Source organism: Lupinus angustifolius, unplaced genomic scaffold, assembly GCF_001865875.1.
Source record: "Lupinus angustifolius cultivar Tanjil unplaced genomic scaffold, LupAngTanjil_v1.0 Scaffold_461, whole genome shotgun sequence".
Taxonomy (NCBI): domain Eukaryota; kingdom Viridiplantae; phylum Streptophyta; class Magnoliopsida; order Fabales; family Fabaceae; genus Lupinus; species Lupinus angustifolius.
In genome coordinates, this window is record NW_017727849.1 from 29,325 (window position 1) to 48,995 (window position 19,671).

General features: G+C 34.0%; 2 protein-coding genes across 3 annotated transcripts in view; both read left to right on the forward strand.

The window, feature by feature from the left end:
* The first annotated feature begins 630 nt into the window (after nucleotides 1-630).
* The window catches only part of LOC109341421 (zinc finger protein VAR3, chloroplastic), a 29,308-nt gene continuing 10,267 nt past the window's right edge, over nucleotides 631-19,671 (forward strand). Inside the window, exons 1-7 of one of the 2 annotated variants that reach the window (XM_019579326.1) lie at nucleotides 631-1,119; nucleotides 1,378-1,495; nucleotides 5,249-5,529; nucleotides 5,702-5,800; nucleotides 5,883-7,601; nucleotides 10,158-10,161; nucleotides 19,317-19,332. In XM_019579326.1, the coding sequence (XP_019434871.1) occupies nucleotides 716-1,119; nucleotides 1,378-1,495; nucleotides 5,249-5,529; nucleotides 5,702-5,800; nucleotides 5,883-7,581 (2,601 nt within the window). In that variant the 5' untranslated portion in view covers nucleotides 631-715 and the 3' untranslated portion in view covers nucleotides 7,582-7,601; nucleotides 10,158-10,161; nucleotides 19,317-19,332. Of the gene's footprint in view, nucleotides 1,120-1,377; nucleotides 1,496-5,248; nucleotides 5,530-5,701; nucleotides 5,801-5,882; nucleotides 7,602-10,157; nucleotides 10,162-17,021; nucleotides 17,028-19,316; nucleotides 19,333-19,671 lie in introns of those variants that run through there. The other variant, XM_019579324.1, reaches the window with a different exon arrangement.
* On the forward strand, nucleotides 10,162-14,311 carry LOC109341423 (probable lysophospholipase BODYGUARD 4). The gene is made up of 4 exons (XM_019579327.1): nucleotides 10,162-10,805; nucleotides 11,910-12,259; nucleotides 12,900-13,096; nucleotides 13,828-14,311. The coding sequence occupies exons 1-4, from the start codon at nucleotides 10,373-10,375 to the stop codon at nucleotides 14,165-14,167; spliced, it is 1,320 nt and encodes a 439-aa protein (XP_019434872.1). The 5' UTR covers nucleotides 10,162-10,372; the 3' UTR covers nucleotides 14,168-14,311.

Consider the following 19,671-nt stretch of genomic DNA (forward strand, 5'->3'; position numbering starts at 1 on the left):
TTTTAACTGTGACAAAAAATAACGTCCCGTGCGAATGCACGGGTAACTTACTAGTTAACACTTACACTTATGCCTTTACATTAACTATAATGAGTTTTTACATTTTTCAACCCAGACCAATCAATCTATAAAAAAAATTCTGACAATTTATTTATTAGTAATTTAATTTATATGAAGCTACTATATTATATATAATTTATTTGGATTACTTTTCTTAAAAAATCAACCATAATTAAATATAAATAATAATAATATAATAACTATATATAAAACTTATATACCATAATATATATAACTTGTATACTAATATTATAATATTTATGGATCCACCACTATAAAAATTTATAATAATCAATACTTCACCGTCCACTTTGTATTACTTACTTTTAAAAAACTATTTAAAGTCAATCATAAAAGATTACAATATTTGTACACTTTTAGTGTAAAAATAGACATATTACTTTTTTTAAGAAATTAATAATGATTAAAAATAATAATTAGTAATAAATAATATATAAAGTTCTTAGTATATACTTATTTATTTTTTCTCATCGTGGAAAGGGGGAGGTAAAAAACTTGAGAGAAGTTAAAAAAACCCAGACCATCCTCATTTCTGTTCACCAAAAGTCTTCCTTATCAGTTATCACAGATTATATAGGCAGCAAGTGCAAGACACATCCATCCCCTCATCCTCATAACTCCACTGACTGATAAAATGAGCGCCGCCGCGCCTAGGTTGTTATTCCACCTCACCACTCCCTTCACACTTCTCCGCCACCACAAATTCATCCTCCTCTCTCCTTCCTTCTCCCACCTCCACCGTCTCTCTTCTTCTCTCTCCTCACCTTCTCCTCTCAAACTCAAACCCTCCCAACACCACCAACACTTTCAAACCCATGCCTCATCCCTCACCTCCGAACCCTTCTCTTCCGACTCCTCTCCTTTCTTGCACCCTTGGTCTGAGTGGTCTACCTTCCTCCGCCACATCACCTCCACCGCCTCTGCTAATCAGACTGCCGCGGAAGATGCCTTCGCGGCGCATGTCCAGTTGTCAAGGAAATTCCTGTCCGAAGCTACTGCCTGCTTGGCCTTCGCTCGCCAGAGACCTAATCTTTTGCGGTTTGTTAATTTCCCCTCAGGAGCACATATGGTGTCCCAAAGTGTCACTGTGTCACTGCTTCTGTTTGGTTGAATAGAATGTACTTAAGTTGAAGTTATTAAGTATTTTTCTAACCTATCAGACTGACACACGGACACACACTTTTTGGGACAGAAGATGTGGTCCATTCAAATCCTATGCTAGAGTTTATTCTATGATTTAATTGGTTGCTGGATTAACTGATTCTATGAGATTTAAATTGAATTGAATGACTTTAGGTTGCTTTCAATGAGAGATATTGCGGTTGTGGTTGAACATGGAACCCCTTTTCTGTTCCATGACTCAGATGAATCTGCGAGGAAGATGAAATATTTTGTGTCCAAAAGTGATGCCACTGTGAGTGCTAAGCTATTTTGTTTTTCATATTGTCTAGTTCAGTGTTGTTTTGTTGAAAATGAAAATATATGCTTCAGTGTTAGTGATACTCTGTAACTCTCAAATGCGTGCATGATATTATGTAACTTGTCCTAGATGAAATAACATCTTCTCATTTTTTTTATTTCTTCAAAATAAGCTCTCAGAAATAGCCTCTGCTTGCGGGTAAGACTGCGTACATCTACCCTCCCATACCCTGAGAGTATCATGCACCAGGCCACCTTTTTTTATTCCTTATTCCTGAAGACAGCAATGATTGACAACAATAAAATGTGAGATAGTAAAAGCATTTAATAAGGGTAATTAGGGAAATCCAAAGTAAATGCTTCATAAATATTATCAAATGCCTTATCAAAAGGACCATCAAAAGCCTCTAGGTGGTACCTTATCAGTTATAATATAAACCAGGGGAGTAAAAGCTTCGTCCATGTCATTCATACTCATTTCGTCTCGTACGAAATAGTGTCGCTCTTTTTATTTACTTAACCTTTCTAGCACCTCTGACCCAAAACAGGGCAAGTGAGTAGTTGCCAAAAGCAAGGGCCTTCCCTGACCCAGGAAAAGGTACTTGCCCAATTGCATTAGCATTTTTCAGAAGCTTGGAATTCTTCAAATGTTACTACCCTCGATATAGGATAACAAGTGGGGGGGAAAGTAAAGGGAAACAGTTTCGGTCCACTCTGTTTAGTTTCATTTCTTTGAAAAAATTGGTCCTTGTTAGCAAGGTCAAAGTGTTTGAGAGGTGCCCTGTTTCAAATTGCAACAATTGCACTTAAGTTGTTGAATCTCGAACACAAAAGACGATCTTCCAAATTGTCTTTCCTATTATGAATTAATCCCAAAGATCCTACCAACTTCTTTTTATTTGAAAATTCATTAAAAATGATTTCCCAACGGATACCCCCCAGTGTGAGTTTTGGACTCTGATTTCTTATATTGTTTACTTTTATTTAGCATGTGATCTAATAATCGTTCACCTTTTCTGGACCGAGTGCTTATCATTAAACCAAAAGGTATAGTTGTTATTGTGCATAACATGTTGCGAGCGGGCTTGATGGGATTTGTAGTACACATGTGGCACACTGGCAAGCTAGGCTAGGCTGTTAAGCATCTTTGATGTGCACTATAAGCACATACAACTCCAATGGTGCTCGTCAGCCTCCCATGATAAAATAAAGAGGTTCAATGTAAACTGTAAAGATAACTACCTAGAGAGAGAAATAAGAAAGAGAAGGAGTGGAGAGAGAGAGAACTGCATTTTATCTTTTATTGAGTATGTATCAAAAACTAACTTTACAAGAGAGCCTAGCTCTATTTATATAGCAAATGTAAAAGGAAACATCATTAGCAAACTAACTGATTCTGTTTGCTTGACATATTGACTTTCCACACATGTTAGCTTAACTAGCAAGCTAACTTTTAAGCTAACAAACTAACTTAAGTATTATTCCATAATATTTAACCACAGTTTGTTTAAAAACTGAAAATTTCATGCCAGCTTTGTTTCCGCAATATGGAATGTATAATATTCCTTAATGTTTGCAATTTGTGTAACTTACGGATAAGATGTAAGTTTCCTAAATTCTGCATTAGTGCAACTGGTTCTTTCTTGGTCTTGGGCTGCCATGTGAACCTTTTCGAATATATGAACTTGCTTATGTAATTATGTTTTGATTTAAAATTAATTAGTCCATCTCAACCGCATCCAAACAATATTTTTATTTGAACCCCTGCCCGACCACATTTACTAAGGCCTCTGGCACCTTTGACTACACTGTTCTATTAGCATTTCTAGAAGCTTGGATAACTGAAGATGGGGAAAGTAAAGAGAAATAGTGTAGGTACCGTACTTCCTGTTTAGTTTCTTTTGTTTGAAATAATTTGTCCCATCTCGTGTGTACAAAGACAAGTGTATGGTGATGCCCTTCCTTTCAAATTTATTTTCTTTAGCAATTGCCCTTAAGTCATCCTATGCAAAAATATTATCTTCCTAATCATGTTTCCTATTAAGAATTAATGCCAAAAGGTCCTATTAGTTTCTTTTCAAACGGAAACTATGATGCCCCAAGCGAATCCATCTGGGGTGAGATTTGGACTCTGCATTTCCTATATTGGTTATTTACTTAACAGCTATGGTGCTCAGTTCTTCCACATGTACTATAATGTGCCACATACAGTTTTTGTGTGTGTGATAATTCCGGAGATATGAATTAATGGGAGAGAAAGAAAGCAGCACATTTGATGAGAAAATGGGTTGTAATTATTTTAAGATTAATTTAATTCAATCTATCTTATCAGTAAACTGCATATTGTTATCAGTAATCAGTAAAGATGCAAATGTAGTAAAGTTCATTTTTCCACCGATATTATTAACTTGTATTTTGTATAACTATGGCCATATATGTATATTATCTTGGAAAAAATTTAGGTACTCTTTTGGTGCTTGTTGTACTGTTTTTCAATAAAATACACGTGTTACCTCCTTTCTTTTTGGTACTACCAAGGGTATCCCCTTTCCTTTTTGGGTAAGGAACTAATCCTTTTCGGGGTGCATGGATGTCCCTCCCAACATGTGTCGCTCCTAGGAATTGAACCCTTGACATTTTTAGTTTTTCTGGGGATCTAGCGGGGCCTTACACCACTAGACTAACGCCTTGTTGGTCACATGTTACCTCTATTGCAGTTAAATTTTTTTTGAGAAGCCATTACACGATGTGTTCCTATTGGTAAAGGACAGTACAAGTACATAGAGAGACACCTAAGTTTTGCCATATTGTCCTATGTTTTAAGTGTAAAATCCAATATTTTCTTATTTGTCTTGATTCATAGTGAGATTTATGCAATGTCTGGTATGAACCATTTTTTTGTGTATGTATGTGGGCGTGTGGGGTGATATATATCTCGACTACACGTTAGTCCAGCCACATCAATTTCTTTCTTTTTTTTCATCCCAGGTGGATTAAGCTTTAGTGATGAGTTTTATGTTATGTACTTTTAGGCTCTGTTGGATTTTTTCGAAAGAAAAATTCGATATTCCATGTTACAAAATTAGTTTTACCTCTTACTCTAGTTCAGTTACTAATCTTTGTTGTCATATTCGTTATATCAAACATCATAATAGAGTAAGCATTTTTCTGTGTGACAGTAAAAAGATTAAAACGTCAAATTGGTGTCTTCCAAAGATAAAAATGTCACCTATTTGGTCCTCCAAAGAGAAGTATCACCAAATAAGTTCCTGAGTTTTAAAATGGCACCACATTGGTCCTTCTGGCCTTCTGGGGACTTATTTGCAAATCTTGTAGGGACTTAATTTTGCATCACATGGTGGCATTTTAAACTTCCAAGGACTCATGTGGTGACACTTTTCTTTGGAAGACCATGTTGGTGGAACCTATCTTTGGAGGGCCAATTTGAAGTCTTACTCGGGCTATAAAAACATTTTTAAAAAGCATGTGGTGGTTGAAAATTATTACCATTCAACCATTTGTTAAATACATATCTTTTGGGTGAAAAGAAATTTTAAAAAGTGGAGATTGCTTTAAAACCATGAAAGAAGCCTATTTGCATCTTTACAATTCATTCCAAAATATTTGAGAAAATATGTACATATGGTTTGGAATATGTCTTCCCTCATGTGTTAAGACTTCATTTCAGATTTTTACAAAATTGTTGAACTTATTGTTGATTTAGTTTTGCTTGATATGTTCTTCTTAGGTGTTGGACACTGATAGAGCAAATTTGGTTGATCTGATGAAGTTTATGCTGAGTTATGCAAGTAACCCATTGGCCTCTTCAGAAAGGAGTAATCTCTATAACAGAGATCTTGTAGAATCATCTGTCAGAAATCTGTTTGGTGAACTTTTCAAGCTTAGTTATAGTGCACCTGGACCCAACTCTTCTGATGCAGTGCAAAATCAAATGCCTAGTAGATTTGGACAGACAGTGCCTACTGGACCTAAAATTGAAATGAAAAGGGGAGATTGGATTTGCACAAGGTAATATTTTATATTTATTTCATTTTAGTCCCAATGAACTGTGTTGCATTGTGCGTGATACTCGATAGTATTGTGAGTGTGTACTTTGTGGCATTTATGATAGTTAGTTTTCCCCTGATGCATTGTCCAACGTTCTGGTTTTTCAGCATACTCATTTTCTAATATTGAGCAGGTGCAATTTCATGAATTTTTCAAGAAATGTTAAATGTCTTGAGTGTGAGGAAGCAAGGCCAAAACGACAGCTAGCTGGAGGAGAATGGGAATGTCCCCAGTAAGTACCATTCTCCATTTGAAATGTTCACTTTTCTAACCTTTTAATAAAGACATCCAATTAATGGGATTTCTTTTTGAAGGTGTGATTTCTATAATTACGGGAGGAATGTGACTTGCTTAAGGTGTGATTGCAAGCGGCCTGGACAAATATCTTTTGGTGCCACTGCCACAAATTCCATGTCACATATGGGGTATGGAAATGGAGACAGCAATAATACTTCAGATGTTGATAGTAGGTTAGCTGCCAATGAAGAGAAGGCACAACGTTGGTTTAGTAAGGTTTCTCAATTAGACAGCAGTGCCGATATTAACAATGTGATAGCAGATGAAGATTTTCCTGAAATAATGCCATTAAGGAAAGGAGTAAACAGATTTGTTGTGAGCACTCGGAAAACTTCATTGGATAGGAGGTTGGCCAATGCTCAGTACAGGAGAAATTTGGGCAATGATGGCACTCCTGGGGTTGACGATTTTAAAGCTGGGGAGTCAACCAAGTCCAATGATACTTTGGATGACATTCTAGGTCGTTCAGCTGGCATTACTCACAATACCAGCATAGAAGATGCTAGAACTGTTCCCCCTTTTACATTGTCTGCAGATATGCTTGCCCAAAAGTCTGAGAACATGATAACAGAGGAGAGCAAAGGGGTGGTATTAGCCACTGGTGTTGGATACACTGGTTCAAGTGGCAGTTCACAACTTTCTAATAATTCTACAAGCCAAAACGTCACCGAAGATAAGGAGAAAGAGCAAGCTGAAAAATCTGAAAGGTGGTTTAGAAAGGTTGCTGAGCTTCATGATGTTTCAGATTTAACAAGTGCAATTTCTGATGAGGAGTTCCCTGAAATAATGCCCATGCGTAAAGGAGAAAATCGATTTGTTGTTAGCAAGAAGAAGGATCGCTCTTTGACTTCACCTGCATATAAGAGACGTTTGGCCATGGAGCAAGCTGGCAATACCAACTTTGTCCCCTTTGTTCCCTTCCCCCCAGATTACTTTGCCAAAAAGGAAACACACCAAGCAGATAGAACAGATTCAGCAAACAGGTCTAATGTTGAATCATCTTCGAAATCCGAGGTGGCAGAGAAGCCGTCAGATGATGCTAGAGCTGGACCTGGGTTCCCAACTGCAGATTATGCACAAGGTATGACCAATACTGAAACATTGTCTGGGGTTCCCTGCAACTCTCCAAAGATGTTAGATGATGCAAAGCCTGGGTTGGGAAGAAGAGAAGAAATTGGAAATCAAGATATAAGCTTGAAGAGCTCGAATCTAAAACCTTCAGAACAGAGCTCAAATAACAATAATGTAGGTTCTATTTATGGAGCAGCAACCAGTGGAAATTCAAATTCAAGGCAGATTTTCAATCAAGAGGATTTTAGTAATAAGTATTCCAGGAATGAGAATAATGACCATAAGCCAAAGTTGACAGGGAATTCTTTCCCTTCATATGAGAACCAGAGTGTTAGAGCACAATGGACGGGGAAGAGTTTGGAAGGGTCAGCTGTGAAGGAACCTGATCCTCTGGACATGTCAGAGGAGGCGAAGGCCGAGAGGTGGTTCCGGCGTGTTGCACAGATTAAGGACATCTCTGAGCTCAGTCAGATTCCCGATGAAGATTTTCCATCAATAATGCCAATGCGCAAAGGGGTGAACAGATTTGTTGTGAGCAAGAGGAAAACACCATTGGAGAGAAGATTGACATCTCAGCAATACCGAAGAAATCTTCCAGTTGTGAGCTCAGAACCAGTTAAAAATGAAAATAATGAAGGTAGTTGAAGAGTAGTAGCTATTTATTTGTTTTATTTTTCATCGTGGTGTTAAAAAAAATTTTGAAAAGAAGAATGTATGTATTGACATTGTATGAGTCTTATATACTGTTATTGTATTATCTATCATTCATATTTAATTATTATTGATTTTTCAAGAAAAATAATGCAAATAAAAAATGAACGATGTACCAATTATGAATGTTTACAATAATAATAATAGATAAATATTACATTCTATATTTCTTTTATTAAAATGAAGGTGATGGAAGACATTGAAGCCTTATATTGTCACCTGCAGGAGAATTTTAACATGAAGTATCTCTGTTGAGGTGATCATTATCTCACATTGGGGTTTAGCTTGTTAAGTTTTACAAATGTCCGATCATTAATAAAAGAGTAAATTTTATTAACACGGAAATTATATAAACTATCTCTGACCTTTTATATATACATTATGGTAAATGAGTGTGATTTTTAAACAAAAAATGATGATAAATATAATTAAGTTAAACAAAATATAATTCATTGTAGAGACAAAAGTATACAAGTCAATACATTTTTATTATTTTTGGTTCATTACAAAATATATAAATAATTTTAAGTATATATTGTTTAAACCACTCTTATATTACGGTGTAACGAACAAAAAATAATGAAAATGTATTGTCTCGTATATTATTTTTCATAATATATTATATTTTGTTTAACTTAATTACAATTATCACTTATTTTTATTTAAAAAATCACACTTATTTCGCATAGAGGATAGTTAGTGTAATGCATATATAAAAATTAGGGATTTTTTGTAGGAAAAAGGGAGAGATAATTTGTATAATTTCACTAAAATTGATGGAGTGTCAGTGTAATTTCCTCCTGATAAAACCACTACTTTCATAGTTTTAGAATCTTGAAAGTGGAATAGAGGAATAGTTTAGACTTTAGTTTTGATGCTTAAGCTTGTTCCTATAGCTATAAGACATAAAGGTTGAGCACAGTTAAAAACTTTAGATCTAAAAAACCTTTATGTTTCGTTAAATTGAAGTTCTTAAATTAAATTTAAGTGTGATTTTCAAGTATGTTTTAATCTTTAACCGTGTGTAAGATCTAATAGTTGGTATTTAATTATTTTATTTTTTTCATAAATTATATTCTTTTCCCTTGGCTTATAATGGGAGTCTAAGAAGGAGGTTAGTAAGATTATTTATGCTAAGGAATGTATGGTAAGGACTTCGCTACTGTATTTATAATTTCTTTATAGTAGTAGTCCTTAACTTTTTTAATAGAATTATAATATTTTATTTTATTTTTCAGGCTTCAGCTACTTGAAAGTAAGAAATTGAGATATTTGTTGGAGCTGAGTTGACTAAGAAATTATGTTTAAAGATTAATGAATGAGTTTATACTATTAACATAATATTTATTATTTATGTTTTAATTATTATTCACTATTAAATAAAAATAATATGATTGATGATGTACGAATTTTATGTAATTTTTTTAATAATACATCAATATTTAAGTCTTAATGAAATGACAAGAATAAAGGTACATTTTATATGTGGTATGTCTTTTAACCACATGAGATGCTATAAAATATAGAAAGTACTAATTCAGAAAACCAAACACTAACCAGAAAAGGGAAGCTCATATATTACTATAAAATTAATTTCGTGACACAACACTGTTGTTTTTAACATAATCAACTAATATAATCATCATTAATTATCATTAAAATATAGCGGTTGATATTCCTTTTAAATGTAATGAAAAAGTATAAAATTCTACCCATGTACATGGAAAACGATCGATTCTAGAAAGTTTGATTCTTAAATGGAAGCAGTGGTATAATTTTTTTTGGTTGTAGTAATATATTTGTTAACATACAGAAGTCAACATCGTATGCTAAAATCTAAATTACATTAAAGAATATTAAATTTAAATCTTACTATTCTTTTTCAATTCCACTAAATACTTGACAATTGGCAATTTATGACTTCAAAAAACAAACGGAAAAGACAACTGAGCATTGAGCAATCAAAATAAGAAAAACTCGTATAGATACATATCTATATAAAAGTAATCAATAAAATTTAGACAATACATAATAAATTAAATTTTAATTATAATTCAGTTCTGAATAATTATTCTAGATAGCACCAAAGAACAAAAATATACCTCCTGTTGCATATGTTTCACACAGTTTTTTATCTAAAAAATATACAGCAGTCAGCAGAAACAGCCAATCAACATGGCAAAATTTAATTTTTATTTTATTTGCCATTTTTGGAAAAGGCTCAAAGTCTCAAACCGTATACGTGGTTGAATATATCCTACGACGTGGCAAAACCTGTATCACCAATCCATCTTATGTTCTAACAAATATAACACCTTTTTGTCCCATTCATAGTTATATGCTATCAAATCGATAGATATGCGTTCCGTCAGTTTTTACATTATTCTTTGTAACAAACCCAATTATAAAATTTAGTGTGTATAAGTTAAATGAGAGAACCATATAATTTCAATCTCAGGATCAATACCTTCCACTTTCCTAGATTCAATAGGATTATCCCCATAACAAAGTTGTGTCATGCTATTATTTTAATTTTATTCTTTTATGTAACTATGCATGTAATTATTATGATGCAACTATCACATGCTAGTTGATAAAACAGTTTGGTGTGTTTAGAGGCATAGAAAATTCACAAAGTTAGATTCTGTATAAGAAATTCTTTATCAATTATTACAGATAGAATCTGATTTTAGACCAATACCAACTCATTCTCATTTTTCTATCCATGTCTCTAGCAGTTGCCTCACCAAAATGGTTGAACAATTCACTTCAAGTGCTCACTTCAATCACATGTTTCCTTGTTTTCCTCATTTTTGATCTTCTTGATGCTGTTTTCTGTGTTATCTTTAGATACCTTGATGAACACATTGAAGGGGAAGCCTTTCCTTGTTGCTGTGGAAGGAAAAAGGAGAAAATTTTAAGAGATGATGAAGATGATGGTGTTTCAGATAGTTTGTATAAGAGGAAGAGCATTTTTAGAGAAATGGGTTTCTTACAATTTGAGAGAAAGAGACAAATTTTCAATAGAAAATGTGGTGAAGTTAGTAGTGAAAGGGCAATGAACCTTTGGTCTGATTGTGGGTGTGAGTCATGTCTTTCATGGGTGGTGAATGAGGGTGACTATAAGCTTCATTTTGTTGTGAAGGAACCCTTAACAGGTAATTCTACTACTTTGCTTCCTATTGGGATAGGATAAACTTAAAAAACCTACTCCACATCCTACTCATCCATTCTACGGAACTATAACAGTTGGAATTAGTAAGTAAATACTAATTATTAAATTTCCCTAGAATGAAAGATGAAGATATACTCTTGGAGTAAATCAATCTCGTTATTTATTGATGATTGATGGTACTGAGTTATTGGCACTTCCAAATATTCTATGGACACTTCAAATTATGTTTCCAATCAACTAATAACCGTTATTTCAAGGTTTTATTTTACAAAATTATCATTGGTTAGCAAGAAGAAGGGATAAGCAATTGGAAGAGCCAATAGCTTCACCCATCTTTTTAATCATCTATCAAAACTTTTGCTTTCATTTTTTAAAGGTTATGAGTGAGCAAGGTTCTAAATTATGGTTGTAGTATCTTTGCCATTAGTGAAATTGCGGACAATTGTGGAAATGTGGTCACACTTGTGATCATAATTTGGTTGCAGAAACTATTAAAACCTCAATATTGTACCTACAATTATAATTTTGGACACAGTTTAGAACCTTGTAATGGGAAAATGCAGCCACAATTGTGATAACAATTTGGTTGTAGAGACAATCAAAACCTCATTATTGTAGCTACAATTATAATCGTGGACCACAATTTAGAACTTGTACTTAAGAAACAAGAATTGTGGATAGACATATATGTGCACCAATAGCAACAACAACGATAGCCATTATTGTGGTGCGCATTGCGACTGTTGTGGTGTGAATTATTTTGTGACCAAAAAATATTTTTGATATTGATACGGTCTGATATTGCCCAACGAAGTTGCGTTGTGGTCCAAATGTGGTCCAAATGTGGTTGTGTTGTGGTCTGTTGCAGTCGCATTATTGTGATTCGGTGTCACACTGCAATTGCAGTGTGATGCGGTTGCAGCGGTCACTACAACCACAATATTGCAGCCGCATAATTTGATGCGTTCCGCAATTTGAAACATTGGATGTAATAATGGATGGTTTGATGCATTATATGCTCATCATTTTTTATGTTTCTATGAATTCTTCTAGTTAGTTAATATTCTTGTTAATTTATTTTGGACAGCCACTGGTGAAAACTGCAGGGAAAAGGCTTCAGAGAATGTTATATTCTTGCATGGATTTCTTTGTTCTTCCTCATTTTGGACTCAGACAGTGTTTCCACATTTTTCAGAACAAGTAAATCATGACTATAGATTGATTGCCATAGACCTTTTGGGATTTGGCAAGAGTCCTAAGCCAAGAGATTGCTTGTACACTTTGAAGGATCATGTGGAAATGATTGAGAAATCAGTGGTTCAACCATTGCAGTTAACTACTTTCCATATTGTCGCACACTCTATGGGTTGCATAATTGCTCTGGCCTTGGCTGCAAAGTACCCTGAGTGTGTAAAATCAATTACCCTTACTGCACCAGTAAGTGCCTTAGACCCAAAGTAGATACTTCTAAGAATTGAACTGTTTCGAACCAATTTGACATGTTTTCTACAATAAACTCATTTGCAATTAACCTTGGAATCAATGTCACTCACTTTCTGCAGTCAGAATAAGTTTGCTTTTATATCTACTCTACCCAACAGCCTGGCCGCTGGCGGTGTAAGGCTAAGTATATTTACCCTACCCAGACCCTATTAAGTAAGAGTTTTGTACACTGGGTCGCTTGTCTTGGAAATAGTCTCTTCGCTTGGAGGTAAGGCTACATACATCTATCTTACCCATATCTCACTAGGTGGGAGCCTCGTACACTGGATTGCCTGTCCTGGAAACAGTCTCTCCGTTTGCGGGATAAGACTGCATCCATGTATCATTCTCAGATCACATTAGGTAGGAGCCTCGTGCACTGAGCTACCTGTCTCGAAACAGTTTCTCCACTTGCAAGTAAGGATGCGTACATCTATCATTACCAAGACCCCACTATGTGGGAGCTTGTGCAAAGGATCAATTATTGATTTCCTCTTTTATTGGACTAGTACCCTTATGCTCTATTTAACACAATTTTTCTTATCTAAAAAAAATATCTTCTGAAATTTTCCTTTATTGTTACGGTTTTTTGAAGCCATACTCTCCTTCCGAGGGAAATGAGGCTTGTTTGAATGCACTTGCAAAACTTGCTGGGAAGAAATTGTGGCCACCATTATCATTTGGTTCTTCATTTATGTCATGGCATGAGCACTTGGGTCGATGTGTATGCCTTGTCTTCTGCAGAAATCACAGGATATGGGAGAAGGTTCTAAAAGTCATTACTCGCAACAGGTAACAAACATTTCATAATGTAATGAAGTTGTCTTTCACGTGAATGGCAAATAATATTAACATTACACTCTTTTCAACATTCCTTATTATTTAGTGGGTCATATACCATATATGAACTCTGTCAAATAACAAAATGTGTACCAATAAGATGTCGGTGAGTGGTGTAAGACCCAATTAACTCTTTAAGATGACAAAAAAGTTAAGGTTCGATTCATAGGAGCGACTTTTGTCGGGAGGGGCAACCACGCATTAGTTTCTTATCAAAAGACGGGGAGGATACCTTATTAGTACCAAAAAATAACAAAATGTGTGTTAAAGATTGTTAAATACAGTATTACTAGCATTGTTCAAAATTGTATTGATCCTCAATTTTTTGGTATAAGTGATATCTCCTCACGATAAGAAACTAATCCCGTTACGAATATGTATTTGCCCCTCTCAACAATGTTATTCTTAATAATTGAACATTTACTTTTTCGCCTAGTACATATTTCGGGGTCCAGTGGGCTTTAAGCCACTAGACCAACGGTTGGTATTCATCCTCAATTTACTCTATAGAGTTTATCACAATCTTATCCAACTAAAATAATTTAAAGATAGAGAAACTCTTAGTTGCTTAATTTAAACCTACTTTAAAACTGTTTTTCCCCTCACATATTCTAGTTTCTTGCTTATATCCTTAACTATTTAAGGACACAGATGATAAACTTGCCTTGCTTTAACTTTCACAGGGATCTTCATTTCTTAACCATAGACTTAACTAGGCACACCCATCAATCGGCCTGGAATTCGATGCATAATGTGATATGTGGAGGAGCGAAATATATGGATAGTTACCTGAAAATTTTGAGCAAATCTGGAGTTAGAATAAATGTCATTCAAGGTGATAATGATAAGGTGGTGCAAATGGAGTGCTGCAATAACTTAAAGTTAATGGCTCCAAATGCTGAAATTAACATCATACCAAATGCTGATCATGGCACTGTCATCTTTACAAGAGAGAAGGAATTTGCACATAGGTTGGAGCTTACATGGGGAGTGTTTCAAACTGCACTATATCATGATTTTTGAAGCCTACACAATGATACTTGTATTCTTAATTGCATATGTATTAGCTGCATTTTCTTCTATTATTCACACAACAGAAAAAAATGTACTGTAACTTCAACTTTTTGAGATCTTTCTTCTGACTGAAGCAAGTGTTTAAATGGTAAGCCATGATATTTTAGTTTTAACTGTAAATTTTCATATAGGCCCTTGGTGTTTTATTTTGATTTTGACACTAATATGAAATATCTCAGAGCTTCTCTATCAATTGTTTTTACACATTAAACACAATGGCCACATAAGGACTTCAACGTTATAGCTGTCAACCAGTCTGATCTTGATGATCAACAATTGTTTCAGTCTAGATTTGTAATATTTTCCCTGATTACTCTAACTTTTATGAAATAAATATAAGTAGCTTGGTCTTTAATAGGAAAACAAATCTTCCAAAACCAATAGTTACATGATTCCTATTTGTTGTGAAGTTCCCAATTTGAAACAATATTATTATAAAGATTTATTTTAGAGAATAAAGTATCACTTCATATCAGAAGATAACTTATCTTCTTAAACTCACTCAACATTTGACATGTGTCTTGTTTTCTTTTATTCAAGAAGTTTTCATTTTAAAATATATTATAAAAAAAAATAAGACACATGTCAAATACTGAGTGAATTTAAGCAGATAAGTTATCTCCTTGGTATGATAAAATACTTTATTCTCTTTATTTTATATGAAACTAAGTACGCACTACATGCTAAGCCGAACTTGGTATGTTATATATGCTAAACCGATACACGTCAGTGTTGTCCATGGCGGATGGCGGTTGCCAAATTCAGTCATCATGACATTATGGGCAAATAACGATGATGAAGAACCACCCTTAGCTTTCTTAGCTTTTCCTCTTGAACGTATAAGTATAAGGTTATTTATTTTTTGACAACTAGTACTCGTTCTATGCTCCCCAATCCCTAAAGCCCTATAAATAGTATCTCATTCAAGATCATCATCATCATCCTCAAAAACCCTTTCATTTCCACCTTCATCATCATCACTATCCATCTCCCAACAAGCCATTCCTTATATTCATCAATTTCATTGAGAGAGATTGGGTCAAATTCATCCTTGATGTTATATCTCCACTTCAATGTTTGATTGTATTTAACATAGACCAAGTCATGCATTCTTTTAATATCAAGTTTATTCATTTTCTTGGTATGAATCTGCAACATTCCAATAAATAACTAAGATGAGATACTTATAATTTTTTAAGGTAAATCAAAATGAAAGTAAGTAAATAATTACTTGTTCAAGAACACTCAAATTGCATTCATATCCCGATTCACTACAGGTCAAAGACAAGATTGTAAATTTGGGGCTGATGCACCGAACGTTCTCCACCATATAACTACAAAGACAAATATATTTTGTTAAGCAATTGACTTAAATATAAAAAAATGTTTTGTAAAGCCAAAGATATTTTATTTCTTACCTGGTGCAATTTCTATACTCATGGCTATAGTTGTGGATGATCTAAACATTCCACTAGCATATTTATATGTTTGCATCTCCTTCAATATCATGAATTTTGTTTGTGTATTGGGTGCAAACTTATGAAGGAAGCATGCAACCCACCTATAACCTCAGGGTCAAACTCCATGTATGATTTGCATAATAATATTCCGGATTTAGCATGTGACCAACCGCATGTAATGGACGATGAAGCTGACAATTCCATCTTTCATCAATGATCTTAAATACATCATTGTATTTGTTTTCCTTCTCATTGAATGACCTTTATAATGGCCATCTTAGCCTTATCATAGCTTGATAAATATAACCCATGGTTGTCTTCTTCTCACTATCCACGAGCCGAAATATTTTCACAAGAGGTCTCATAACCTTCATTGCATATGCTACATTCTTCCAAAGACTTGGCATGAGCACAATTTTTATTGCTTCATTTTCTTTGATTTCTTTGGACAATTTGTTTGTTGTCCACTCATCTGAGTCAAACATGTTCCTCAAATTTGCCTTCTCCTCATAAAGCCTTTCGAAAGATAGAAAGGATGTTGCAAATCTGGCCAGTGCATGCTTCACCAAATCCATCTTTTTTGTGAAGTGCCTCATGAAACTCAATATACTTGAATGACCATAAATGAAGCCAACAAGAGAGATAGCCCTTTTGATTGTCATTTTGATCTTAGGAAGCTTTCCAATATCTTCCAACATCAAATCTATGCAATGTGCTGCACATGAGGTCCAATAAATTTTTGGTCTTTTTATTTCCAACATCTCAGAAGCTAAAACATAGTTCATCCCATTGTCTATTAACTTGCTTTACATTTTCCTCTCCAACCTCCTCCACAACAACATCAAGCAACTCAAATATTTTATCGCCGATTTTTACAAAGTTAGACCCATCCACAGACTTGATGAACATTATCCTTGCAGTCGAATTCACTAGAAAATTAATAATACATCTTTGTTTCCTACCATTCCAAGTGTGAGACATGATGGAGCATCCAAATATTTCCCACTGCACCTTATGATCCTTCATTAAGTCTTTTGTGTACTTCACCTCTATTTCTAGGAGTGAGACTCTCATATCATAGTAGGTTGGAGGTGGCAAATGTGATCCAAACTTTCTGACAGTTTCAAGCATTTCATGGAAGTTGTCCAACTTTACCAAATTGAACGGGAGGCCAACTTGATACCAAAATTGAGCTATGAATATGTGGACCCATTGCTAAACTTTTTTGTCTATTGTCTCCTTTATATTTTCTTAATGCATCTTCTCTTTCTTACTACTAGTCTCTGGATTTCTAAAAAAGAGATCTATATGGTCAGTATTCTTCCTCCCAGCAATACTGCTAGTTGTTTGTGTTATTTCTTCAAGACCTTCATAGAGTACACGTTCTTCACCACTATCACCTAATATATCCCTAGAATCTTGCACCACCCTTTGATATGTTGCAACATCCTTATATTGTTTCTTCTCGAACTTCCTTGGGATACTCAGTATATATCTTAACATTGTCTGATCTTCCCATCAAATGATTCTTCAATCCAGTAATTCTTCCTTTATAGGTATTAGAGCAAATATTAGATATCACATTATTTGTGTTACTTTGTGTTAGTAAAGTGTAATAATTCCAGCCAACATCTCTCAACCTTCCAATTGTTAAAGATGCTTGACCTTGGCTGGACATTATGAAGAGTTATTATTGCAAAAGTGCAAATAACATATTTAAGTGAGGAAAAAATATCTTTCATAACATGTTAAAAAATATATTGGGTGAATTATTTTTTGACACTTACTTATCAACAGTTAAAAGAAAAAAGACTATTTTTAACTAACATTATTTTTTATTCCACTATTGCAGTGAAGGCAATGCTTTGATAGAGAGACATGAAGACATTTATACAAGATATGACTTTCCCGCGATCATCCATCACAACCTCAAAATGAATACTATATGCAAATTCTAAGAGCCATATGCAAATTTGAGGTTGCAAGTGAAGAACAAACTAGTATAACAAGAATGAGATAATGAAAATAATATAATAATGTATGAGTAATTAAATTAGTTTAGAATGAAATGCATAAAAATATAAATGCTATAGAAAATTTTGTAATATACATAACTCTAATAAAACTTGAAAGTGCAAACCCTCAGTATAATCGATTAAATGAGTTCCAGTAGCTAAAACTTTCTAAAATACATCATCTTAATCGATTAAATTTTGTGATAATCGATTACTTGAGCTCAATTTTTTTTGAAATTTAATTCTTGTTGTTTTGTGGCTTACGTCTATATTTTTGAGTCAAGTACATCTCATGGTTATGGTTGTACCATCTTTTAGCATTTTGTAACTATGTTGAACCTTGCTAATTATGTTAAATAGAATTTATTTTTGCATGAATCTTGAACATGTCTTAAATGTGTATTATAATTGAATGATTGAAATGTGCTTTAAAAGGAAAATTGCCTAACAAGTGCTAATAAGTGGTGATAATGACATTTAACAAGTGAAATACATATATGTTTAATCATTCCATGTCTAAACTGTTTACATAATGGATATGTCATGCATAATATGTCTATATTCAGCTTTATAGTAAAAAATCAATGCATTTGTTTAAGCTTCTCAAACTGGTTATTGCTTATGCTAATAATTATAGTTTCTTAAAATAAATTGTTATATATCTTCTTACTTTTGACTAGAATTGAATATTCGTATCTTTTTGATAATGTCAAAATGGGGAAAAAGGTTGCTTGTTGTGTTTGATGTTATTTGCATGTTGTCATAATAACTTTCGTATTATTAATCATTGCTTACCTAAAGGGGAGAGCAAAGCGCTTCAACTTTGAATTCACAACCATTATGCAAATGTACAACATCGTCAAGCTAATTCATCAAATGTAACGTATTATTTGATGTGGTATGTATCATCATCAAAAAGGGGGAGATTGAAAATGCAAAGTGTCAAGGATTGCATTAGCAATGTTTTGCCTATGTTTTGACGAAGACAAGGAGTTAATTAAAGCTTGAAGATGGCTCAACAATCAACATGCCTAGGGCTCAAGTGGTGACTTATTAGACTTAAGTTATAATTCTTTACTATCTTTTTAGAAGTCTAAGATGCTTGCCGTAGATATTGAGTCTAGGTTAGGTAAACCTAGGTGTGAGTCTCACAAGACTTAATAAAGTAACTAATCCACTAAAATGAGATATCATCTAGTTTATTATATGTTCATGCATATCATACATGTTATATGTGCATATTAGGCATAATATAATTGCTAAAACATGTATAAGAGTTAAGCATAACATATGAGAAGTTTAATTTTTGAACCACATATCTTAATATGCTAGTTAGTCGATTAACGTGGTGACTTAATCGATTAACTCAACTGTTTTCTGTTTTAATCATGTTACACTGGTTAATCGATTAACCCCATGGCTTAATCGACTAACGTGTCTGTTTTATGCTGTTTCAACTGCATAACTGAAAAAACTGTTTTAGAGGCAAAATCTATTTTGTATAAATTCTGGCAAATTGTAGAAATGGCTAAGAGTAAAAAACACAGAGAATTGATCATCATTGTTAGAAACTATTAGAGAGTGTTGCATTAAGAGAAAGACTAGATCATGCTAAGGCTTTAGTTTTCACATTCATGTTGCATGTTTCTTTGAAAAGCTTTCTTGCATCATTCTTGTGTTTCTTGGAAAGAAAAAGAGATAGTTTTTTTTATGATTGCATAATTTCAGAAACCTCATGCATGTACATTCATATTAGACTAGGAAGTCTTGTGAGTTCTTGCTTAGGTTTTAGTATTTGATCTTTATTGTAATATCTGAGTATTAAGTACTCATTCATAACTCAAAGCATTGTAATTCAAGGATTGGGAAAATCCTAGCTGCGGTTAGGTAAAGTGTTCTCCAAAAAAACTTGGAGGTCTTGGGATAAAGAGCGATACCTTGGCTGGGGCCGAATCGCGGTAAGAAAGGTTTTCTTGGG

Excerpts from the sequence above, each read along its gene's own strand:
- LOC109341423 (XM_019579327.1), top strand. The coding sequence starts at position 10,373 with ATGTCTCTAGCAGTTGCCTCACCAAAATGGTTGAACAATTCACTTCAA. Across the intron at positions 10,806-11,909 it reads TGTGAAGGAACCCTTAACAG|CCACTGGTGAAAACTGCAGG; the intron begins GTAATTCTACTA and ends TATTTTGGACAG. Across the intron at positions 13,097-13,827 it reads AAAGTCATTACTCGCAACAG|GGATCTTCATTTCTTAACCA; the intron begins GTAACAAACATT and ends TAACTTTCACAG.